The 25,699-nt window shown below is 44.7% G+C and overlaps 1 protein-coding gene and 1 long non-coding RNA gene across 4 annotated transcripts in view; one reads left to right on the top strand and one right to left on the bottom strand.

The window, feature by feature from the left end:
* The window catches only part of LOC132649682 (uncharacterized), a 40,760-nt gene extending 19,235 nt beyond the window's left edge, over positions 1-21,525 (bottom strand). For both annotated transcript variants that reach the window (XR_009588166.1, XR_009588167.1), the window contains exon 1: positions 21,423-21,525. This is a non-coding gene — a long non-coding RNA (uncharacterized LOC132649682). The remainder of the gene's footprint in view (positions 1-21,422) is intronic.
* Gadd45a (growth arrest and DNA damage inducible alpha) lies at positions 20,956-23,166 on the top strand. 2 transcript variants are annotated; one of them, XM_021653308.2, is made up of 4 exons: positions 20,958-21,167; positions 21,251-21,352; positions 21,444-21,681; positions 22,516-23,166. In XM_021653308.2, exons 1-4 carry the CDS (start codon positions 21,124-21,126, stop codon positions 22,627-22,629), a joined length of 498 nt encoding a protein of 165 aa, XP_021508983.1. In that variant the 5' UTR covers positions 20,958-21,123; the 3' UTR covers positions 22,630-23,166. The 2 variants fall into 2 exon arrangements, with proteins under 2 accessions (XP_060229804.1, XP_021508983.1); XM_060373821.1 differs by lacking the exon at positions 22,516-23,166 and having other exon boundaries at positions 20,956-21,167; positions 21,444-21,910.
* The last annotated feature ends 2,533 nt before the right edge of the window (positions 23,167-25,699 follow it).

The following is a 25,699-nucleotide window of genomic DNA, read 5'->3' as shown; positions in this document are numbered from 1 at the left end:
CCAAGCTCGGGTCTTAATGCTTGTGCAGCGAGCACTTCATCCCCTGAGCCATCTCCCCAGCCCGGTATATCTGACTCTCTGAACCAGATCTTGTATACTGCATCACAACATTATATATATGCACATATAATATCACATATATAATCGTGTGTGAGTAATGGCACAGAGGGAAAGCAATGCTGCTAGACTGGCCAGGGGCTCCCATGCATTAGCAGAAATGGATTAGCTAATTAGAAATGCATTCACTTCATCCGCAGTAGAATAAGTTAGAGAAGCTCTCTGGTTTGAGAGGGCTGCACTCACCGTACAGTTACCAAGTCAAAGGAATTACAGTGGACTATGAAAGAGTTAATCCTGAACACACAAAGAGGTAAAGGAGGGTAGACAAACAACAACAAAACGGAAACAAGTGAAATGCGTAGGGAATCGGAGCAAACACGTCTATTTATCCAACATGTTCAGAGTCAGTCCCAGTGTGCCGGGACCAAACACACCGATCAGCGTTAGATTTCGTTAGTTAACGTTACACCGCGCAGGAAAGGGAGAAGGAACACACAGCCCCACAATCAAAGGCACACCTCACCAACAAAAATTTCACTCTCGGTATGGTAGTTTTCATTCCTAGAAGTTCCACTTGGATGTTCATCACATTTTCAAATTATTTCCTCATTATGCTGATTTTTTTTCTGCCCTTTGGATATACAAAGTATATTTATAATGGCTGTTTGAACATTCCTTCACCACTGGTATCATTTCTGTTTCTGTTCCTATTGCTTGTATTTTTACCCATATTCTAGGTCATGACTTTGCTCATTTCTTATTATAGTTATGCCTTGTAGTTCCCTATTTTTTAAAGATTTATTTAGTATGTATATAATGTTCCATCTGCATATATACCTGCATGTCAGAGAAAGACACCAGATCTCATTATAGACGGTTGTGAGCTACCATGTGGGTTCTGGGAATTGAACTCAGGACCTCTGGAAGAACAGCCAGTGCTCTTAACCGCTGAGCCATCTCTCCAGCCCTCGTTCCCTATTTTTAAATCATATGCTGGGCATAATGAACTTCTGTGGCTGGTTTCTAGATTTTCTTGTGTTCTTTTAACATTGTTATATTTCCTTCTGGCAGACAGGCAGGCCATTTGGATCACAGTCGAGTCTTTTCCAGCTTTCTGTCAAGCCTTATATTTTGGGGGGCTATCACAGTCCTTTAAGCTCACGACTAAGGTATTTTACACCTAAGGTTCCTCCCGAAGCTTCAAGCATTACGAGGTCTTTCTGCTCTGAATTGTGGGAACAAAAACATCTCCCAGTCTTTGTGAGGTCTGGAAAGTATTCTGCTTTCTTATTTTTGGAAAGCCTTTCCCCTGACCTCAGGTGTTCCCTGTAATTCTTGCAAGGGTTAGCATATAGCCAAAGACATGACATGAATCCTCCTGTAAATTCTTAGAGCTCTCTTGTCTGGCTGTCCACCCAGGATCATTCTGTCCTGTAAGTTGTGGCCATCTTATTCTGCAGCTTCACTTTCTGGTCCCTCCAGTCAGAAGAGAACGCTGACTCTGCTTTGAAGACCCCTTTCTTTTCCCAGCAGAAGCCTGGATGCACACTGAAATGTCACCCTACTAGGAGAGTCCTGCTGCTTGCCCACTTTCTGAAATCCTTGCTGGACATAGTTTCCAGTTGCTTAAGAAAGGGTAGATTTACTATCTGCTCCAAGATCCTGACAGAAGTTTTCTCTTCTTTGTCTTTTAAAACCACTTCAAGGAGAGATTCCATATTTTTAAAAAATGGACAAAGCAAGATTATTTTAAATGTATAGTAAATAATAACCACCAGCTATTTTTAATGGTATATTTACTCCATGTAAAGTATTATTTATATGATTTCTGTCTGCTGGTTTGCATAACTATATTTCGCTCATCTTCACTTTGCCTACTCCTTTCCTCTGTTTTTTGTCTGAGAAATTCAATGTGTTTTGATCAAATCCACCTCAAGTCCTTCACTTCCAACTCCTTCTTACCCTTTACTACCACTTCTTCCTCCCAGTATCGCTCTTTTTTAAAACCCACTGCAAACTGTTAGTGCTGCCAGTATGTGCATGGATTAGGACTAGTAACAGAACACTGACAACCTATCAGGGGCGCCATTCCAAGAAAACTGACTCCCTCTCCCTCAGGACCCATCAGCTGTCAATAGCTCCTCAACTAGGGGTGAGACTTGATGACCATCTCCCCACCTAACTTTTGAATAACTTTTTTTTCTCCATAATTTTATTTTTCTCATTAGTTACATTTTTTTAATTCTGTATCCCAGCTGTATCCCTCATTCCCTCCCCAATCCCACCCTCCCTCCCTCATCTCCTCCCTGCCCCTTTCCAAGTCCACTAATAGGGGAGGACCTCCTCCCCTTTCATATGACTCCCTTTTGTCAGGTATTTTCAGGATTGAATAACTTTTTTTTGAGACAGATTTTCTCTGTGTAGCCTTGGGTGTTTCAGAACTCTGTACCAGGCTGGTCTCGAATTCTGATACTTGCTTGCCCTTGTCTCCCAAGTGCTGGGATTAAAAGCATGCACCGTCACCACCATCTGGCTTGAAAAGCCTTTTTGTTATATGAGTATAGAAGGCTTTTCTTCTTTCGGTGCTTGTCTTATTTAGCTTTATGCTGATGTGGACAACAGTTAACCTATTCTCACAGGTGTCTGCTAGTGGACACAAACAAATATTCCTCTACAGGATACTCCCAGGAACTTGCTGCTGCTTAAGTAAGAAGCACCCACTTTCTAAGATAATGTCCTGCTTTTCAGTTTTCAACCTACTATGCTACTTTCTGTTTTTCCATCACAGAACTCTGGTCAACCAGCATCAGGGCCTTCCTCAGGCGCAAACCGCTTTCCTTCCCTGAAACACTCTCCCCATTTTTATTTACGGAGTTTGCCCTTTATAGCCCATGACCTTTGCACGGAAGCCTCCTCTGACTTCTTCCCACATGAACTGGCTGTTGCTTTAATTGGATGTGGTTGAGTAAACTCACATAACTTTCTAATCACTTATCCAACTATAGCATTTGGGGTTCTGTTCCGTTTGTTAGGTCCTTCAGGTGGAGCCCTGTGACTGGGTCCTGGTGTCTTTAAAAGGAGGAGAGAGAGCACATTGACAGAGATATACATTTATTCTACCATGTATGTTGCAGCGTAGAAGCCTTTACAGGAACTTGTACAATGATCCTTAGACTCTGGACCTCCAGGACGGTGAGCCTGCTTCCAGCATTTTACTGTAACAATGAATGTCCGATTTAAATACCCTCCTTAATTTTCATCATAGCACTAAGATCATTTATTGCTCCTCCATTCCCAAGTTATAAGTTTATTAGAATTAAGGCAGTGTTTCCAATTGAATGTTACTTATTTATTGCTTACATCAGTGTCTGGTATGCACTAAGCATTTGTAAGATAGTCTTTGTATGACCGAACAGATAAACAGTCAAAGTATATTATTATCTTGATTTTACAAATAAAAATTTGAGGTTTAGGAGTAGCTGTACAAAAAGGAAACATGATAACAACCGAAAAAAAAAAAAAACCAGGCTTTTAATTTAGTATTTTTTTTTCAGGCTTTGGAAAGCACAGTTCTGATGATAAAACTTTCTATAGTTATGGCAGTGAGCTTGGGAGTTTCTTGCGTTGCTAAAACAGCTAATGTTCCTGAACTTTGGGAAACTTTCTAAGCAGAAACCAACTCATCCATCTTTGATGTAAGGAGCATGTTCAAAGCAGATACATTTAGAAGGATTTCTTTACAGGACCAGGAAATAAACAGTGAACATGCTTCACCATTAATTTTAGAAGGTTCCATAGACTTAAGATCAACTTACTTGTCCTTGAAGAATTTTATAATGAAGGGCTGGAGAGAGGGCCAGTGGTTAAAAACACTTGCTGCTCTGGCAGAGGACAAGAGTTTGGTTTCCAACACCCACACTGGGTAGCTCACAGTCACCCGTAACTGCAGCGCCAGGAGATCTGAAACCTTCCTCTGGCCTTCATGGGCACCCATACACATACACCACACACTCACACCTGAAAACATACTACTAATAAAATAAAACCTTTAAAAGGTAAAGTAAAACTCTAATGCGTTCTTGGAGATTTCTTGTGCACAGAAGCCATCTCATTACATCCTGGTATCCTGGGTGTCTAGCAGAGTAGCCTACAGCCAATCTCCACACCCAGTGGGTGAGTGGGAGCCACTCCCACCAATACTCAGCCCAGCTTCCAAATCCCAAAGGATTTGGAAAGGAAAGCAAAGCAAAGCAAAGGAAACCCCCACCTACTGGACAGCATGGGAGCTTACCCACTCACTCCTGCCTGACCCTCCAGTGCCTGCAGAACACGTCAGACACCACTTGCTCCAGAAGGGCATGCAGATCTGAAACTGTGCACAAAACTGTGCTTTTGCGTGTGATCTCTGTCCCCACAATAATCTCCCTTTCCACGGTTAGCTGACTGTTACTCATTCTATACAATTCCAACTGAGTGTCCTCTCCCCAGGCTGGTTTGTTTGGCCCTGTGTGCTAACATATTCTGCACTTAGCATTTTATCACACTGGACCATGTTTCCCAAATGCACGCTCCTCTCCCTGATAAAAGTCAGCTCCTCCAGGACAGAAGCCATGACTGTCTTTACTTTATAGTGTAGGAAGCCAACACGGAGCGCACTTGGCTCATAAGGAATAAATATTCTGTTGACTGTGGACTGTGCTAGGTTAAAGGAGCATGAAGAGAACAACGCCTAGGAATAGGTAATAGTTATTCTACCACCTACTAAATGCTGAGGCTTTTTTGAATACTTGGTAGGAATTATCCATTCATGGTACATTTGTTCCTGCCACTAAAGAAAGAAACTAAGGAACAGAGAGGTTGAGCAGTTTCTCCAGGGTCACACCCAGCCAGGCAGTAATTTTCTACAGTTCTTGACCATGACAGTCTACTGCCTGGTGCTTGCATGAACCCATCCCTAAGGAGTCCAAAGTCTCACGAAAGGAGACAGGCAGGTAGGAGAGTAATCGCCATACAGGGTTTTATGCAAGGTATCTGTACAACACAGAGGCAGAACAGAATGGGGGGTGATGGGTACCGGAGGCGGAAAAACACACTTTCCGGGATGCCGTCCCTAAGAAGCAGTGTTCTAACTGGGTTTCAGAGGCAGACCATTCCGACTGGAGCTAAGGGAGAGACATCCCAGGCAGAGACAAACACCCCAAGCAGCATAGAGGAGCGAAACCTGTTTGGGGTTTCAGCGCCAGCTACCTACGTTGTTGGGCACAACACAAAATGAAGCTGTCGGCACCCTTGGGCACACGTTATTAACAATTTCCTAACAGTTATTAAATCAAACAGGAAGTGCTTCCAAGCTTTGTGAAACTGAACAGGTGTCACACTCACAACCTGATAGCTACCGTGGATGCTTCACAATTGCTGGAACAAGCAGTACCTAAGCAGTACTCCATGAGGCAGAAAATGATACTGGCAAGGCCAGTGGGCCAGATCACACAAGGAGGCTGGAGTCTGTCCCATAGCCTCAGAGGGCTTCTCAGCAGTGATGTAACCCGATGGGATTAGTTTGCAGAAAGACTCTTCTGGTAGTCCTGCCAGGAGCAGACGGGGGGGTAAGAGAGGAAACGCTGGCCAGCTCAGCAGCCGTGGTGACTGCGTGATGGCTGCATCCCAGAGAGGCTCCAGCCTTGAACGTGGCCTTTGTACCGGAGCTATCCGGGAAAGGCAGCACTGAGAACCGACTAGGAAGGTGGCTGGACATGTTAACACTTGGGGTGCACAGAGCGCTCTCAAGGAAAGAGGCGTGGGTGAGCTCTGCAGATGTTACCTTGGTCAAGATTTTCCCTTTGGTCCGTCAGACCAGTTTAAATGTTGTGTGTTCTAATTATTTAATGCCATCTTATCATCTTTTTTTTTAGGGGAGCCCATCCTACAGAAGGCACAAAATGCAAGAAATATGCAAGAAATGAAGCTGTTGTAGAGATCTCCATTTCTGGAACTTGCACGAGCTGGTCAAGAACCTATTTACTTAACACTGGCCTCCTTCCAAATGCCCCCTTGGATTTCCCCATGAGTCAGAACTGATCCTTTCACCCTTCAGACGAGATTTCCCAGTTCCCAAACTCTTCTCAGGAAGCTTCCTGCGCTCTGTTTGCTGTACTAACCTTGTTTTGTCTGATATACAAAACAAGAGTGATGTGAGCATACCTCTGGCAGGATCCACTAACTGATCCGGAGAGTAAATGCCGAACTTCAGGAGGCTGAGGTGCTCCCCATAGCTAACGTCCTCCTGTTCAGCCCTCTGACGCTGCATTCTTTTGGTCAGTTTTTCATGCTTTCGTTCATTTGTTGTAAACTGCCTATCCCGACTTTCCTTTCACCCCTTTGCTCATAGCAAACTTCAGGTCCTAGGACATCAACTCACACATCGTAACAGCCAAGGTGTCTGCACAGAGTTCATAATTGTCTGTATTAAGTAATCTTTCAAAACAAGAAGAGCAGGGGACTCTGCAGCTTACTTCCTGCTTCCAGGAACAACCATTCCCTTTTAGATGTAACGTTCCCACCGTCCTATTGCTTAGGGTCTTGAGTGTGCTGTGCAGAAACTCCATCACCGAGCTACTATCCCACACGTTTAATATTTTACACGCCCCTTAACAGGGCTGTGTTCTTTAGATAATGGGCTTGGGCTGCAGTTTTCAACTTTGCAACTCAGACGGGTGAGGTTACAGGTATGACACTGGGTGAGTTATTTAATCTCTCGCTCTTTCACTTTACTGAGTCTAAAACGGAGTACATAGCTGTGTTGTAAGGTTAGCAGCATGAATGAACTCACAGATGTGTAAAGCAGGGATGAGCCATTAGGCACTCAGACTGGATATGAGGGATAGCTGAAGAGCATGGGCAGGAAGACCAGAAGCCCAAGAGAAGAGCAAGAGGGCCCTTCAGCTCTTCATATCACCAGGTGTCATCTGTCAGGCCACCTTTGCCTCTCCAGACAATAGAGGTCTGAGCCCCAGCCCAGTTCATCCTGGAGCCATGGACTCCCTCTGCATTACCTATGATTAAAATAAAACTAAGTGGTTCTGCCATTAACCAAGTTGCTTATATAACTTACATGACTGGAGTGAGTCACTTTTGCTACCTACTCTCTATTCACCATGAACAATCATTGGCCAAAGCACAATTCTTGCTCTGTTCCTTTAGGTTTGCCCATCTCCTTCCTCTTTGATCTCTCCAAAGTCCTAGTCTACCTGTTCTTAAGCAGCATCAGCCTTCTCCACAAGATCCCTCCACGGGGTTACGGACTGTGTCTATAATTTTACCAGAGCTGATCAAATCCACGACACAGTAAGAAATCATCCAAGAACAAGTAAATGTGTGTTGACTAATGACCTGTGTTCACAATTGCCTACTGAGTCAGTGCCCTGCGGTATGCAGTGTCAAAGGGGACACCGTGAAAGGATGTTAGTTCTTATCTAGAACACACTGTCTAGCACCAGCTTCCATTTCTCTACTGCAATAAGGTAATGGATTTCATAGCATCTTATGATTACTTCTGGCTTCTCTGAGGTCTCCTGAGCCGGATGACTCAGCAGGTAAAGGCATTTGACACTCAGGGCTGGTGACTTAAGTCCATCCCCAGAAAATAAATGTGGCAAGAGAGAACTGATTCCACAAAGCTGTATTCTCACCTCCACATTCACACCATGTCATTCACTTATGTGTACACACATAAACACAAACTGTGGTGAACTAGACAGAGACGATTATCTGTAATTCCAAGACTCAGGAAATTGAGGTACAAAGATTGAGAACTTGAGACAGCTTGAGCTCTAGACTGTGTAGTAAGACTCCATCTCAAAAACAAATAACCAACCAAACAACATATTATGTGTCTGTATGTATGTGTATTTGTGTGTGCATATGTGTGCACTGAGTATTTGTGTGTGTACATATATGCACATATGTGACTTACTAAAAATAAATGACCTAAGTTAACTGTTCTGATTGAATAAGAACAGAAATTGCTTCTGGGATGCAGAGACTGAGTGGCATGAGCTGGTGGAAGTCTCCTGGCATGGTCCAGCATTACATGTCTTAATGGAATAGACCACTGTTAGTGTCAGAGTTTGACTTGCCTTTATATCTTTATTGGGTTTTGTGCTTCACTGAAGAGTTTTGCCTCAAAGGCATCTTAATCCAAAAGTTTAATTACTTTATTCTTTTCTATGTATGGGTGTTTTGTCTGTGCACCATGTGTGTGCAATGTCCACAGAGACCAGAAGAGAGTCTCAAGTGTCCCTGAAACTGGTGTTACAGACAGTTGTGAGCCACTTTGTGGGTGCTGGGAATTGAACCCGAGTTCTTCACGAGAGCAACAAATGCTCTTAATTGCTGAACCATCTCTCTAGCCTCACTCAAAATGTTCTAAGTTAAATGTGTTTACTAAGGAAAACATCAATAAAGACTGGTAAGAAAAAAACCCAGCATGACTTGTGATCCTATACTCACAGAGGAACACTGCTTACAGTTTAACACGCGGCCTTCCAAATTATTTCCACACACGTACATAGCATGGAGTTGTTCAGAAAGCTGTGTCTTTTAATTTTTAAATAAACTGTGTACTAAGAACATACATAAAGGTTCTTTATCATTATCCCCTAAAGGATTAATTTGCTATGTAAAGCCAGAGTTCTATGTTCACTGGGAGATGTGTGGAACCTATGATACCCAGCATCCTCTGCAGCAGCAGCACCTTTGGAATGTGCAGAGACACCCTAAAGAGCTTCCTTGATTGAGACCTGAATCCTAGCTACCAGCCGATCACAACAGTAAGCCATTCGGCTCGGAGCAGAACATTTAGCTGATGAAGTACATGAAGCAGCATGTCAGAATTCATTCTTCTGTCACTCTTGGATGGTTAGACCATCAGAAGGCCCAGTCCATGGCACTCGTTACTGTTATACCTATTGTTCAAGTTGTGGAGACCCACATCATTGCACGACAGTAATGTTATGATCTACAACCTCAAAAACATGCTACAGCAGGAGCTCATACAAGCAAAGCTCATATTTATGTAAGAAATATAAAAATCACACAAAGTTGGAAACTATGTTTGAAGTCAACAAAGCCACAGACCGCCCCTAGGAGTTCTATTTTTAAAAGATCTATTGCCAGGACTGCGAAAATGGCTGAGTTCAAATCTCCAGAACCCAGGCAAAGCCTGATGTGGTAGTGATTACCTCTAACCCCTGAGATAGTAGGTAGACAGACTCCACAGAGGTTTCAAGAGCCAGCTAGCCTGGCTTATGCAGCTGCAAACAAGAGATCCTGTCTCAAACAAGATGGCATGAGATTGACGTCAGTGTGCTCTCTGTGACCTACAAGCATCTGTACCCACACACATGATCATTAACACACATGGTGATTTAAAAAAAAAATCTATTGCTAAGTGTGGTTCACGTAGCAGTAACTGTGATAACTCTTGGGTAAATTACTCTGGTGAGTCTTTTATTTATTTATTTTTTCCAGTGATGGAAACATTCAGACAGAATCATTTGAAAAGTAGAAAAGCAAGGGCCAAAAACAAAGATCTCTGGGAAACAGAAATGTCTTCAGCTTTACACTTCTGGCAAGTGATAAAAGGCATCTCTAATGACAGCAGCCAGATGGAGATCAAATGGCAACTGGGAGTTGATAATGGCCCCCAGCCCTCCGGCAGGCAAGCACAGGGTAGTGGCAAGGGGTGGCGGCGGGTGGGAGAGGGTGGGGGGATGTTTCCTGGCACTGCAGCCCAGTTCTGGGAGCAACAGTGTTATCCAGGTCAGCCACGGCCAGTTCTGAGGTGCTGTCTGCCGGCCAACTGCTACATTCCTGAACCATTTCAGCCTGGCCCTTGTGTTCCCTGAGCTCTGGCCTGTGTTAGTTACTGGATAATGTCAGCTAAGGTCCCCTAAAGTGGGAGGGTCCAGATGTTGAGGCTGCAGTTGCTGCTTGGAATGTTCACAAACACAGGAAGCCTTCAGAGGATGAAAGACAATGCAAGGGCATTCGAGAGTGGATCTTGGAAAATCATTGTTTGGTATTTAAAGAGACACAGATGAGAAATACTTGTAGAACATCAAGGCCAACTCTTTAGTACACAGAAGCACATCATTTACATTGTCAAAAAACTCTTCTTGAGAGGCCTCCTTCCTCCGAGACAGACCGTGCATACTGGCTGTGGCTGTGGCTGCACTGAAATTCTGAGAAACTTTTCATCACAGTGGGTGGACTGAAAAGCATAGACCCTCCTTTTTTTTTTTAACCATCAACGATACTTTAAATGTTAGAGAAAAATAAAAATAAGCATAGTGCTTTATTTAGATGAAAGAAATCAGAACAAATATAATTAGAGTGGAAACTATAAAGAGCGTGTCATTCATTAACAATGTATGGCCTTGTTACAATGTGCCATGAAGCATAAGTATTAAACAAATACATATCATCTCAGTTAATCTCATTTAAAATTTTTATTTGTATTTTTTTTTAATCCCTAGAAAAAGAATATTCTTTATTCTTACTTCTGGAATTATAGGCATCTGCCACCACATGGGTCTAGACATCCTTGATTTTTAAATACTGTGCAAATAAGTATATCAGTTTAGAAGAAGCTTTCTTTATTAACAACAAAAAACAAAAACTTAGCAAAGAGAGAAGGCAAATACTCATGTCATGAATGACGAGAGAAAAGTAGAGTACAGAGCATTTCAGAGGACTGCCTTGAAGGCTCAAAGAAATGAGAGCTGTGGCTGGATTCAAGGCCACCCATGTATGGCTTCAGGGTCACAGATGGGCTTGTTTTGATAGTTTACGTGTAATGTATAAACCCAAACTTCTAAAATGGGGTAGAGGGTCCAGTTGCTAGGGCTAATTAGAGACATGCCAAATTAACCGAACTTAATTCAGATGGTCATTAAACAAGAACCCCACCTGGCCTTAGTCGTTTTACCATCTGTTGTGGAGAGTCTCCGAGGCTTGAGTTCCCAGCAGCTCCCAGGTGTGGCCTGTCTATTAGAGCATAGAGCCACACTATACAGCGTAGCGTCTGGGAACCAAACAATGTGTTGATGTTAATACAGCAAGTTGTAAGACAGCTTCAACTGAACTCTAGAGGTAGAACGGAAATTTTGAAAAATCAGTAGCAAAGCTACGAAAAACGTGTTTTGAAAACTTGGACACATTCTCTGGTGATTGAATTTGTTTAAGATAAAAACACTGTCTGTCTTTGTGTGTGTGTGTATGCGTGTATGTGTGTGTGTGTTTCTCAGTGGTAAGGTATGACATGTTTCAGTGACTGCAGAAAAAAATAACAGAATAACAAAATTAATATGTACAAAATGTTAGAGCTAGAATGTACTTAGAGAACAACCTTATTTCCAGTGATCAAAGCATCTCAAGGGCTAAGGCTGGGCTGAATGTATGTGTGTGTGAGGGGGGATGCTATTAGAAGCTGATGCCTACTCCTCATCCCATTCCCTTTAGGCCACTACAGCCACACCTCAGCTTCTGTCTGTGTGGTGATTGCGCCCATTTTGTCTTTGGGGAAAAGAGATTTCTGTTTTTCTAAGTTTCATAACTATTTGATAATTAAAGAAACTGAGTTGTGGAGCTAACACACAACCCATCTTACAAACACATTATCTAATGCACATCTGGGAGGAAGACATTGAACTAGATTTACCATAGTTGGCCACAGACACAAAGTGGCTACACAAATCCTAATTGTACAGCATCACTTCAAACCTTCCTTCAACACAGACCAGGTAAGTTTACACAGCATCTCTTCCTGTGTTTGCAGTGAGGCTGCCTACAGGCGAGAGGACAGCTGGATCACCCTTGGAGGCTCCAGCTGAGAAAATCATTGGCTCATTTGTGTTCAGTGGCCAATGGTATTAACAAAACTACCTCTCACTCCTGGCTCTTAAGGAGATGAACCAAAGCATATGGTGAAAATCATACATGTCAACACAAAAATGTTGAACACAGTCCATCACTCTGACACACGCTGATATGGTCCATAAAGCTGAGAAGTGTTCATACAGAACAGAGAGGGGTAAAAATTGAAATAGTAGTAAAGGCTGCTCCAACTTTCCTTTAGTCTTCATTTCTTTTGTTTTCAGTCTCCTACAGTTTTTTTGGTTTCTTTGTTTGAACTCCATCTTTGCTTTTCAAAATCTCCCAGCTAAAAACCTTTTCAGAATTGGTGATTTCAGTGGTAGAGCATAACAAGGGTTCAGTCCCTAGTATAAAACAAACAAAACCTTCACCACCATTAAAGACTGTTTTCCTCATCATTATAATCTGTTTAGGCTACACTGAAAGAACAAACAAATCACTAATCATTAGTTTGCAAAATACACCAGTTTTGTTAAAAAACACACAACCTATGCAACAAAACCATAGAATGGCATGGAGAGAGTATGCAGAATAATGTGCAGATTAGGGAACACAATCTTCTGTGCTTTAATAAGACCGCAAGCAAAGCTGTATTGCATCAAGATAACTTCCATTCTGGTGCATACAAAGACACCAGAAGGTTTACAGCCCTGTCTCTAAGTTGTTCACCACAATGCCATTTAATTAATTAATTAACTAATTAATTAATTTTGGTTTTCTGAGACAGGATTTCTCTGTTTTAGCTCTGGCTGTTACCAGGCTGGCCTCGAACTCACAGAGATCTGCCTGCCTCTGCCTCCTAAGTGCTGGCATTAAAGGCGTCGGCTACCACTGCCCGGCTCAGCACAGGATCTGACTAAACAAATGCTTAAGGATCTGCTGTACACAAGGCACTATTCTGGTCACTGACCAAAACTAAATTCTAACCCAGTTAGAATTTTGAACCCATGGGTTGTGACCCCTTTTGGGGGTTGAATGGCCCTTTCACAGGGGTCACCTCTCAGATATCCTGTACATCAGACATGTACATTGTAACCCATGGCAGTAACAAAATTCCAGTTATGAAGTAGCAACAAATTAATTTTCTGGTTGGGGGTCACCACAGCATGAGGAACTGTAATAACAGGTCACAGCATTAGGCAGGCTGGGAACCACTGTTCTAACCCTGAACTTAAGCTTAAGGACTCGGACGGCCAGGAGAGAACAATCAGGTAGCCAAACTTTTTAGGAAAGGTGGGCATGTCAGAGGATGAGCAGTGATGCGTTTTAAGAGAGACAGCACAGCCTTCACAGATCAGTAGTATTGGAGGGCGCAGAGGTGTTAAGACTGCTACACTTTGGCTTCTAGAGGTGAACATGGTAGCGGCTGCGTTCCTCTGAGTGGGACTCGGCACTGAAAATAAGAAAGGGTTACCTGACTCTACATTCTGAAGTAGAGCCAACAGTATCTACTGATAGAACGGAAGGGGACTGAGACAGAAGAGTCAGTGGGAGGAATGGGGATGCCTCCAACTACAGCAGCAACAGATTTAGAAGAAAGAGAAACCGGGCAGCTTTTGCATTTGAAGTTCAAGATGCTTGCTGATAAAGGTGAGTAAGCTCCAGGGCTCAGCAGATTGCATGTACATTTGATAGTCACTGGAATATAACTGTTAGGGTGATGAGACCAGATGAGGTCATCAAGGCTATGAGGACAGAGAGAAAAAGAGGTTCAAGGACAGAGCTTTTAAGAGGAAGAAGAAAACTGCAATAACACTGATGTGCAAAGAGGATCGTCCTGTCCTTCTGTTTTAGAGAGGAAGCTCGAGGCCTGTGTGAGAAGCAGGGACAGGCCTACAACAGGTGGTTACCCACTCACCTTCCTCACTAGGAACCAGCCTGTTGAACAGAGCCTCTCAAAACACTCCTGGGATGGAAGCCTTCTGAGACAAACTGTTGCTGAGAGGCTTGAAGGACTCTAGTTCTCTTATTTGGACACCTTGACTGGCTGATGAGATTTGAACATCTGGGGAAGCTGGTCCAAACTGCCCACAGCACTAGGACTCCATTACTCCCCCCCACACACACACAGTATAGCCTAGATTGACCCATTGGCGATCCCTCTGTTTCTGCCTCCTGAGTATGACATTATCATCACATGCTGCTGTGTCAAGCTACTACGTTTCCTTACAGCAGAAGAGAGTTGCCATAGGGTAAGTCATTCTTAAATCCCCAAATGGTGGAACTGGGGATATTGTATCAGTTTCTCATGGGAGGTAACAAATTACCCCATGTTTGGTGGCTTAAAACAATACCCAGGGCGAGATGGCTCAACAGGTAAGAGCCTGTGCCACCAATCATGACAATCTTAGTTTGACCCCTAGAGCCACTGTGGTGGAAGGGCAGAACTCATGGCATTGTCTTCTACCATCCCCACGTGTGCCTGTGTGTACATCTCTCTCTCTTTCACACACACACACACACACACACACACCACATATGCACACCCATCATACACACATATAGCATACACACACAGCACACACACAAACATCACACATTCAAATCATACACACACCACACATACACACTCACAGACACATGTGCACACATAGCACACAGGCATCATACATAAACACAAAGTAAAATGAATAAATATAAAACATTTTTTATTTTATTTTTAATTATGGGGGCTGGGGACAGGTGTGAGTATGGGAGTGTGGGTGCCCCAGAGGGCCAGAGGCCTCAGACCCCTGTGGGTCTGGAATTACGGGCACTTAGGATCCTTTGGACATGGGTGCTGAGAGCAAACTTAGGTGCTCTGCAACAGCAGGACACTCTCTTAACCACAGCACCATCTTTCCATCCCCCCACCCAAAATTATTATGCTAAACATCTACTTCCTCTTTCAGAGCTTCTAACTATCAGAAGTCTGAGCACAGCTGCTCCATGGGAAAGAAGCAAGGGAGCTGGGGCGGGGGAGGAGGGAGGGTTGACTCATACCTGCCTCTGTAAGCCTGGCTAACAACGCAGGTCTGCAGAGTTCACAGGCCCAGGTAGGCAGGGAGCTTATTCTTGATGTTTCACTAAATCGACAAAGCAGTGAACTGCTTGTCGATTTATGCTTGTTCCTGTACACAAGAGTGGCTCCCAGCTTCAGTGAGGGAAGCCTCTCCACACAAAGGACAATGGTGAGTACAGACACTCATGGCTGCCCAAGATGCAGAAAATAAGCAATGGCTTTGGGTCCAGCCCTAAGCAAAACAAGTACGCCATCTCCTCTAAGCCTCAGAAGAGAATGTGGGAAGTGAGGAAGAGCCAGGAGACGAGTCTGTGAAACACCATTCTCTAGACTCAATACAGCTATTGCAATTATTAACTCAGCAACTTCAGTCACCTGCACTGGACCCACAGAAGATCAGTTCTGTCAACGATAAGTCAAAGAACAGGGAGTGGGAAGGGCTGCCTGTGCTCCACCCTCTTCCTCTGAACTGCTGCTATTGATCGTCTGGGAGATGGCAGCTACTGTCCTTAGTGTGTACCCGCTGCTGAGGGCACTCCAGATTCCTGGTCACACAGGCAAGCCTTGGCTAATAGCACCAAATGAAGTAACTAGTCACGAATGTAAGAGATTCATGGAGAGGAGGGTTGATGGGGTGTTGGGAAGTAGGGGATGAGAGTAAGTCACGGCATGCTTAAATCGGTGTTGGTCAGGCTCCATTCCCATCGAGAAGCTTGGTGGGAAGAAGCAAGCTTCTATAGGCTGTTAGAACAGTTCAGTTCCTTGTTATTGTAGTTTCCTTCTTTCAAGCCAGCAGTGGAAAACGACATTCAGTCTCTCCTTCGAGATGACCCAGCTGTCTTCTAAAGACCTCAGCTGGGGTTGGGGACATAGCCTCACTGATTAAGTGCTGCTGGCGTGAGCATGGGGACCTGAGTTTACACATCTAGGACTCCTATAAACATTCTGTGTACAGCGGGTACACATGATAACCTCAGCACTGGGAAGGGAGAGACAGACAGGTCCCTGTGGCTTACAGGCCAGCCCAGCCTCCCCTACAAGGTCAGTTCTGGGCCAAGAAGACACCTATTTTCAAAAAGCAAGTTGTCTGGCTCCTGAGGTTGTCCCTTGAACACAGCACAGGCAGGCACACACATGTACATCTACATGGACATGCGCAAACACATGACCTCATCTGTCTGAGTTAGGGCTATTCAGGAGAATTTCCCTTTTATTCAGTCAACTGCCTAGGGACCTTAAGGACACCTACAAAGTCCTTTCCTCTTTGCAATGGAATGTAAAGCCCTATTGTCATTTTATCAGTTTAAGCCAGTCATGAGTTTTGCTCACACTCAGCAGTGGGTAGAGATCACTATGGCCATACTGGACTTTTCCCCATCACTGTGCTGGTCCAAGGAACTAAACCTTCATGCTACATTCTGTTTTAGACACACTTCTCATTGCTGTTTAGAACAAAACACATACCTGACATAAACAAGGAGGGAAGGATTTGTTGTAGCTCAGAGTTTCAAAGGCCCTGTCAACTGTGGCCAGTTGTGAGGCCATCATGGCATGGGAACATGAAGTAGAGGCTGCTCACCCCCTGGAGAAAGGAGGCAGGAGAGAGGAAGGGACCAGGAAGTAGGTACATCCTTCAGAGCACATCCACATTTACCTGCTTCTTCCAGCTAGGCCCCAGCTCCTAAGGCCTCTGCTGCCTTCTTAAGTAGGTACAAGTAAATGCACACCAAGCCCTCAATGGCTGAGCTTTTGTGGGCGGTAGGAGGGATGAGAGCTTTTCATATCTAAGCCCCAACAAGTTCAGAGGAAAAGATACCTTTTTAGGTGACAGTAAATCTTGGTCCAAATAATGTTAAGAAAAATGGAGGTAAACTCACAGGCTTGCTTTGAAAAAAATAAATTAAACTTATCCATCCTATACAGACAAACAAGAGCAACAAAAAATTGAAGTCTTTTTATAACTTATTTCAGTTCTAGGCATCACACTGAAATAACAAGCTCTTTCTCTTCAGTCGCACTGGCTACTGTTTGAAAGAAGGAAACATTATAAACCTGTATTATAGAACCAGTAATAGGAATTCATGTATCCTATAATAAGAATGAATATGAATATGCAAAATAATTTAATAATTTGCTAGTACGGATTTCCCCATGACTCCCGGATACAGCCATTTAGAATTTTCATAAATAGAATTAAAACGTCATTCTAATCCTCTGTACTTCAATACCTGGGACTACCTGGAGTTGTTCAAAAATAGCATTAGGAGGGTGCATTCCTGTAATTCCAGAACTCAGGAGGCTGAGGCAGGAGGATTGAGAGCTTCAGACTGTGTCAGAAACAAACAAAATAGCAACTATGTAGGCTAGTTTTTAAGCTAGAACCATGTGAGAGGATGGAACCTCAATTGAGAGGCTGCTTCCATGAGACTGAGTTATAGACAAGCTTGTAGTGCATTTTCTTATTTAGGGGGGTCCAGCCCATTATAAGTAGTGCCACCCCCGGGCTCATCATGGGGTCTATGAGAGCAAGCTGAGCAAGCCATGGGCAGCACTTCTCCGTGGCCTCCTGCCTCCAGGGTCCTTCCTGGTTTGGGTCCCTGCCCTGGCTTCCCGGACGGACTGTGATTCAGTATATAAAAGCCAAATAAACCTTTCCTTCCCACAGCAAAAGAAACCCTAATCAATACAGCACCTTCGCATATTGGTGTTAGTATACTGAATATAAACATCTATCACCATCACCCAAGTCCCTAACACACAACTGCAATGAAGCAGAGAAGATGAGTGCAGTTCCCACTTCCACCCATAACAGCCACGGAAGGCAATCACGGATGAAACATTCAAGGCAGACTCAGCAATGAGGGAGCATGACCAAGCGTGCCTGAGTCAGAAAGCACGACGGGAATATTGCTGCACACCAGAGGACTCCTTCAAGACGTGGATAAAATGCCTTTTTTTTTTTTTTAATAAGGCAAAGCAGAGCATGGTGTATAGTTTTTGAAGGAATAACACTTTATGTTGCTAGTCATACTAGTCAGACACATTTTTAACTTCATTTAGCTGGCTTTAGTGGGGCACTGTTGTACTAAGTCTCATCTGAACTGGCATAAATAGTTCATGGCTCTACTGTCTCACAGCTTCCATTCAGATGAGGACGTTATGGGACATTCAACACAGGTAGCTGATGACAGTGAATACCATTTTGGTCCCCAAATCCAGTTGAAGCATAGGTGTGATGGCTCTTCTTGGTTGTCAACTTGACTACATATGGAAATCTAAAATTAAAAAATGGAGGCCACTCTAGTGAGGGGATTTTTTTTTCTTAACTTGAGATAGGAAGATTTACTTCGCATCCAGATCCTGAGGCAGGAAGACACACTCCTTTATCTGGATCTTGGGGTGCCAAGACACACCTTTAATGTAGGTCTTGGGGCAGGAAGACACACCTTTAACACCTTTGGGCCACACCTTGTGTTGGAAGCCTGTCTAGAGGCATGGAAGGAAGCTCTTGCTCTTTGCCTGCTTGCTCTAGCCTTGCTAGCAAGTCCATTCCTTCACTGGCATTAGAGCCCTTCTTCCAGCACATAAAGAAGACCAGCTGAGACATCCAGCCTCATGGACTGGATTCTTGGATTTTCCGTTTATAGGCAGCCATTGGTGGATTAGTTGGACCACAGCCTGCCTGTAAGTCATTCTAATAAATTCCCTTTATTTGTGTGTGTGTGTGTGTGTGTGTGTGTGTGTGTGCGTGTGAACATATATTTATTCATTCTATAGGTTCCACTATTCTAGAGAACCCTAACGCCATGGGTATATCAATTAGGTCTTTGCAGGCAAAGGAATTGTTCAGTGCTTGTATTTTTGAAGTGATGTTAAAAGTGGGTTATCTGAGATTTCTGTACGGGACTGTAGGATCGTGAGGTGTTGGCTAATTCTCAGATTCTTTTCAACTGGTGACATCCACTGTACTGTTGAATGGAGAGGACTTTGTCCTAGGTGTTGAGGATAGCAAGCTGAAGAAGTCATAGTCTCTGCTGTCACATGATCCTCTGATTCTTTGTCAGCTTGCAATGACAGTTCCTTCCAGAGAACTTCTAAGAAATGCCTAATGGGCAGAACCCCAGAGTTCTAGGGAACACAGTTTACCTGTTTCCAAAAGATGACTCATCATTTTGTGTAATTTTGGTTTTGCAAAGCTGAATATGCTTTATAGTGCTCACCTCTTTGTTACATTTCCTGTAGCTCTTCCCGCCTCAGCTAACCTAATCTAGATGATCCTTTACAGACATGCCCGAGGCTTGTTTCAGTGACGACTGTAGATTCCCGTTCAGGTAACGATCACTGTTAACCATGGCAACTGAAGTCTAAACTTGAGAGTTGAGGCTTTGTCCCTGTAGCTGTTCTGCAGGGCTGGGGAGCAAACTCTGGGCCTGCAGCGCCCTAAGGAACGGCCCTAAGGCCTTCCCACCGAGCTAATTCCCAGGCTCCATGCTGCGGAGTTCTTAGCAAGCACATCCTATGTAAAGATTTAAGGCACAGGCATGAGGTTCACAAGTGAGTCATCCACAGACACCCGTTCCTTTCCTCAAGCACTGCCTCTTGGTGACAAATCCCTTGGGGACTTAATACAAACTTCTATCTCTAATAGGTGAACTAGAAAACCAACCTATCGCTTTTCCATTAAATTAAGATTAAGAGAATTGGGAAAAAACATTTTGTCCACAAGAAAAAAAAAAAAAAGAATAAGGATGCAAAACTTACATACACCTCTGTAAAATTTGCTTCTGTAACTGTAAGCTGCCCAGTGACCCTCGGTATAAGCAATGTTAGGAATGCAAGCATTTGGGAGGCAATTTCACCATTCTTGGTGACTTCAGTAGGTACAGGTAATGCTTTTGTATTTACCGAATAAGCTCATAAAACAGAAGGACTTCTGAACTCTTCAGTAAAAGTCAGGATTAAAATCTGATTTTAATTTGTAACTCCTGATTGCAGTTACGAAGGTTTGCCTTCCACCTACAAGTTGCCATTATCTCGAAGGTGAAATTTTAGCACATGGCTAAAATGTCCTACAGTTACAGCTTCATGAATCAGCATCAGTAATTGAGAGTGAGATCACAGACAGTGTCATACTCTTTTGCCTGTAAAGGGAAGCTCAGGGAACATCACGAGCACTTTGAATTTAGCCTGTGGCTCCCCTGAGTACCATAATTTGTCTCTCCGTTCTTAGCTGGTCAGAAGGAGCCTTCTTTAGGAGATATTAAGAACGGTGAATTTGGCTTGGCTAGACATGTGATCACCGGCTCCCCACCTTACACGGAGCGGGCAGAGATTTTACCAGTGTTTTGTGGAAAAGATTTCGATTTGTTACTGGGCTAGCACTACACACCAATGCGCTGGGTTTTCCCCTTTGGAGCTTCAAATTCTCACAACTAACCAAATCAGATCAAACCAGCCACCGGGGCACCAAGGGAGGGTAGCTTTGCCTGAAGCTTGCTTATAATTAACACTTCTGAAGCAAGCTTTGCCTGGCACATTTGGCCACTTCAACTGTAATCTGCTTACTCTTAACGGCTAGACTGGCGTGCCTGAGTCCTGGAAATACATTTTAAAAGCAGCCCCCTAGTACAGTGGTGTCCACAACCAGAAGAACAACTGGCAGGCCGTTTCAGCCCGAGCTGAGGACACTTGAACCTCGGCAGAGCCCTCCGCACCAGATGGCTCCACCAAGCACCTAGAGCTGGCTCAGGACCCCACCAACCGGGTGTCTGCACCACCCAAGTCCTGTTGGCTAGCCCGCGCGTGGCTCCGCCCCCTTCCGCTCCACTCGGCCCCGCCCGCTGGAGCTAGTAGAACGTGAGTGTCGAAGTCTGCTAATTAGCATAAGCCAATGGCCGCGCGGCATGCAAATGAGGCTGGATGTGGTTGGCTGAGGGCTTAGCCCCTTAACTCCGGAATCCGGCCCTTTGTCCTCAGAGGCCCGGAGGCGGCTGATCGGCGCTTACTGAGCGGGACCGGGCGAGAGGCCGGCGGGAGCGGAGTCGGGAGCGAGCGCAGAGCCGGCGCCGCGCACCGGGGGGCCAGGAGCAGCCCGCGCGCCCGCCGCGGGAGGGTCTCGCACTTGCAATATGACTTTGGAGGAATTCTCGGCCGCAGAGCAGAAGACCGAAAGGTGAGTACGTGGGCCTGCGGGCCCGGTGGTCGCTGCCCCGCCCGGGACCCGGCTTGACCATCTCTCGCCCTGCCCGTCCGCAGGATGGACACGGTGGGCGATGCCCTGGAGGAAGTGCTCAGCAAGGCCCGCAGCCAGCGCACCATCACCGTCGGCGTGTACGAGGCCGCCAAGCTGCTCAACGTGTAAGTGGCCCCGGGTCGCCCCTGCCTCCCGCCCGCCCTGCCCCGCGCTCCCCGGAGCGTGAGCACTCACCGCCGCCCCCGCCGCCCGCAGAGACCCCGACAACGTGGTCCTGTGCCTGCTGGCCGCGGACGAGGACGACGACCGGGACGTGGCCCTGCAGATCCACTTCACCCTCATCCAGGCGTTCTGCTGCGAGAACGACATCAACATCCTGCGGGTCAGCAACCCGGGGCGCCTGGCGGAGCTGCTGCTGCTGGAGAAGGACGCGGGCCCGGCGGAGGGCGGGGGCGCCGCGCAGACCCCGGACCTGCACTGTGTGCTGGTGACGGTAAGGGACCCGCCGGGCTGGACCGCGGCCGGGCTGGACGCCGGTCTCGCGGGGGTGCCGGTGGTGCCGAGCCTGTCCAAGCTCGTGGGTGGCCCCCAGCGGCGGAAGGGAGCCCTGTGAGTCAGCAGGCCGCCGCTACCCCTGTCTACCTCTGCACTACCTCGCGTGACTAATTCTTTGAGGAGAACCGATTAGATACAGCCAAATAAATTCCCGGCTCACCCTTCAATACGAAGTCAGCTTCATTCTTCATTTGATGTCAAAGCTAAAGATAGAAATGGTGTAGGAGAGAGAGACCCTGTTAATTCCCCGGAGATACTCTGAAGTGTACGGAGTGGAATTCTTTTCTTTGCTGCTCAGAGTTTGTTTAGACGGGCCCTCTCCGCTCTCCTCACCCCTTAAGAATGTCTGCTGGATGGATTGTGTGCTGTCATGTTCTTCGGGTTTTGTTTTGTTTTCGTACTTTCTGTCTTTTGACTGGTGTTGGGAAGTGGCAGCCTGATTACTTGTGCTGCCAGTGAAAAGTGCTATTCATGTCAGGGAAGATAAGAGCTCGCCGTTCAGCTGCCTTCCCTGCGGCTCTAGCGTCGTGCACACAGCCTGAGAATGTTTTCCAGAAATATTTTACTTAGGACTCCTCCACGTTACATGCTTGGTACGGTGGTCTCATGAATGATAGCTTCCTGCAGAATGCTCTAGACAATTATGCAAAACTGTGGCCCAGTGTGCATTACAGGAGGTTAGGCTTGGCCAAATGCCCTTTAAAACGTAGTACAGCTAGTAGCTTACGCCAGTCAGTTGATGGGGAAGTAATTTTTCTAACTCTCTTCTCAGAACCCACATTCATCACAATGGAAGGACCCTGCCTTAAGTCAACTTATTTGCTTTTGCCGGGAAAGTCGCTACATGGATCAGTGGGTTCCAGTGATTAACCTCCCTGAACGGTGATGGCATCCGCATAGGAATAACTGAAACAAATTGCACTGAAGTTTTGAAATACCTTTGTAGTTACTCAAGCAGTCACTCCCTCCGCTGATGCAAGGATTACAGAAACTGATGTCAAGGGGCTGAGTTCAACTACGCGGGGCTAGGAGATGACTTTGCAGGTGGAGAGAGGTGAAAATAAAGAAGGAAGCTGCGTTGAAGAAGAAATCTAAGTCAAAAGGGACAAAAATTACAAAGAACTGTGCAAGAAAGAAAACTACTAATTTAGGATGGTCGAGTTAAATTAAACCAAATATTGCTGTGTTGAAACTAAATGTGTAGCAAGTTTGGATATTTGTTTTTGGTCTTTATGCCCTCAAGTAAAAACGGAAGGTGAAAAGGATGAATCGTATTTTCAAGCCACAGTTTAATGTATTTTGATGAGATGTTAAATTCTCAGAAGTTTTATTATAAATCGTACTAAGTTATTTTATGATGTGAAAGGTTATTTATGATAAACTTTTTGAAGCACAATATCTAAAATAAACTGATATAGAATAATTGTGTCATTTCTCAATGTGGTTTGTGGTTTACAACACTATCAACAGACATTTTATTGAAGCTTTGCTTTACACTAGGCAAAGATGGGTGAATTTTGAGGTTTGGGGGAAGGGGAAAAGAAATACTTAGAGAATCACCTTGCAAAGTCTGAATTACAATTAGTTTTTTAAATGTAATAATAAAATTGCATGCAAAATGTGGAAGCAGAGAGGAGGGCTACCACAGCTGCTTGAAAGATGAGTGCTGCTTTTACTGAGGGAAAAAAAACGTTTTAGTGGGGTCTTAAGAAATGAGCTTAATTTCTCTGGGTAGAGAGGGGGGAAAGGGATATTGTTAACAGCTACAGCAGTATGGACAAAGGTGTGGAGGCCTGAAAGATCACAGCCTGCATAGTCAGAAGGATGGCTGTCTGCACCTCTGGTGTTGAGAGATAAGGGAGACAGGGATGGTACGAGTAGGTGGGGGTTCGACTTGACTGGCAGGCGCTCTTGTGTCATCATGTGTTTGAGCTTCCCTGTGTAAACGCCCCAGTGTGCAGAGGCCTTCAGACTGCAGGTAGACTGCATCACCTGGGGAGATAAGGCCAGGTAACTGGGTGGGTGGCTGTACAGTGCTAGTGTAGGACACAGAGTGCTACAGTTCCTACAGTTCCACAGTTCCTTGTGGAACTGTGACCAAGGGCAGGTTTTGAGATGCTCTTAGTCTCTTAGAGCACTGTCCCTTAAGCTGAATATTTCCTCTGCTGCTGTGAGTGATCTGCCTGTGTCAGAAGGAAGAAATGGCAGAGAAGAAGGAAGGTAAACAAGCCTCAGAAGCCTTTCTACTGTCTGGTCAGAAGGCACCTGGTAATTAACTGCAGCAGGCCCATGGAGGCAGAGCCAAGGAGAGCAAAGGTGTGAGCTGAAGACAAGGGGCAGGAACTCCTTGGGCTACTACTGTGGGACAGCCTCCTGGTGATAAGCAGGTAGAGCAGAAGAAACAAACCCTCAGGCTTCTGTGTGTCTTGTACAGGCCTGTGAGCCTTCTGTTTTTCTACTCTCACAAATGTGGGTTTCTAGGCCTTAGTCTTTTGCTTTAAGCCAATGTGCAAACCCGAACAGCTGGAATAATAACATTTGCTTTTTGTATTAGCAGAAGATTTGAGAACAGTGACTTTCAAGAGAGACCTTTAGCCTTTTAGGATCTTTCAGTCTGTTTTCACAACGGTTGCATTTCATGAAGTAAGACAAGTTAAACCAAGCAGGACTAGTGGAGAAAAGCAGCTGTTTTCTGGAAAGAGCATGGTGTCAGCCATGTCTCCATGAGCCCTCCTCCATCCTTCACGTGTAAGATGAAGACATTGCTCATCCTCCAGAGTTGCCTTTTGTAGCGTGGTAATCTCTCAGAAGGATGAACCACTCTCGGGTCCAGACATGGGTCATACAGTAGGTGCTGAGTTCATATTTGTTAAATAAGTGAATGACTGGGAGCCATGAATACAAATGCAAGGCTGAGCCTTGCGTGATAGAGCATGTATGAGATCGCGAAATGGTAATCTGTAGTAATGATAATTACTCCCTGGTACATCGTATTTGCTCAGATGACTGCAACAGGAAAATAAGGCCTCAGAGACATATGTTACTTATACATATATTTTAAAAAGGAGTTTGAGTCACTTTGCAGCGCTGAGGGATATGAAGTAGAGAGATAAAATCTTAAGACTATTCCACTTGTTGAAATTCCTAACAATAACTACAGTTAGTGTTCTTTTGATTTTTGTTTTGTTCTTTCATAACAATTTAAACATGGGTTGGAAAAAAAAATCAAATTATGAGCCATCAGTGGCTCAGTAGGTGCCTGCCGCCCCAGCCTGAGTTTGATCTCTGAAACACAAGGGAGAAGAGAATTGACTTCCGAAAGTTGTCCTCTGACCACGAGTGCTGTGACATGCACACACACAACATAAATAAAATTCATAAAAAGAAAAATGTATGCAACAGCTCATTTTAAAATAAGTACACAATTACATGTATAAAATATGCCTCTAGCTTATGCTAATATTTAGCTAATTGCTTTGAAAATTATTAAACAAGGTTGGGGAAGGAGGATTACTTGGAGTTTACCGCCACTGGGCTACATGGTATCAACTCAACTTGTATGTTTTTTTTATATTCATTTTATTTCCTGATTGTAGGCCCCTCTCTCAGCTCCTCTGAGTACCACCCTCCCTCTCTCTTTCCCCCATCTCCTTTCCCTAGACCACAGAAAGAGGGAGCCCTTCTCCCCTAACATCTGATCCTAGACTATCAAGTCTCATCAGGACTGCCTGAATCCTCTTCCTCTATAGCTTGTGTGTTCTTAAAAAAAAACAAAGCAAACAACTGGCCTCCTTACATGCAACAAGAACAAAAACTTACACACATGCCTGGGGTGTTCTGTTTGTTGAAAAGTGGAAAATACCTATTTTTCCATAGGTGACTTCACCACAGACTCAGTATTGCTTCTGTTTTGTCTGATTAACCAGGGTTTTCAGTAAGTTCAAACTTTGTAATAA

This window comes from Meriones unguiculatus, chromosome 21 (assembly GCF_030254825.1).
Source record: "Meriones unguiculatus strain TT.TT164.6M chromosome 21, Bangor_MerUng_6.1, whole genome shotgun sequence".
Lineage (NCBI taxonomy): Eukaryota > Metazoa > Chordata > Mammalia > Rodentia > Muridae > Meriones > Meriones unguiculatus.
Note: the sequence above shows the minus strand (reverse complement) of the source record. Positions and strands in the feature narration are given on the sequence as shown.

Excerpts from the sequence above, each read along its gene's own strand:
- Gadd45a (XM_060373821.1), top strand. The coding sequence starts at position 21,124 with ATGACTTTGGAGGAATTCTCGGCCGCAGAGCAGAAGACCGAAAG. Across the intron at positions 21,168-21,250 it reads GCAGAGCAGAAGACCGAAAG|GATGGACACGGTGGGCGATG; the intron begins GTGAGTACGTGG and ends GCCCGTCCGCAG. Across the intron at positions 21,353-21,443 it reads GCCGCCAAGCTGCTCAACGT|AGACCCCGACAACGTGGTCC; the intron begins GTAAGTGGCCCC and ends CGCCGCCCGCAG.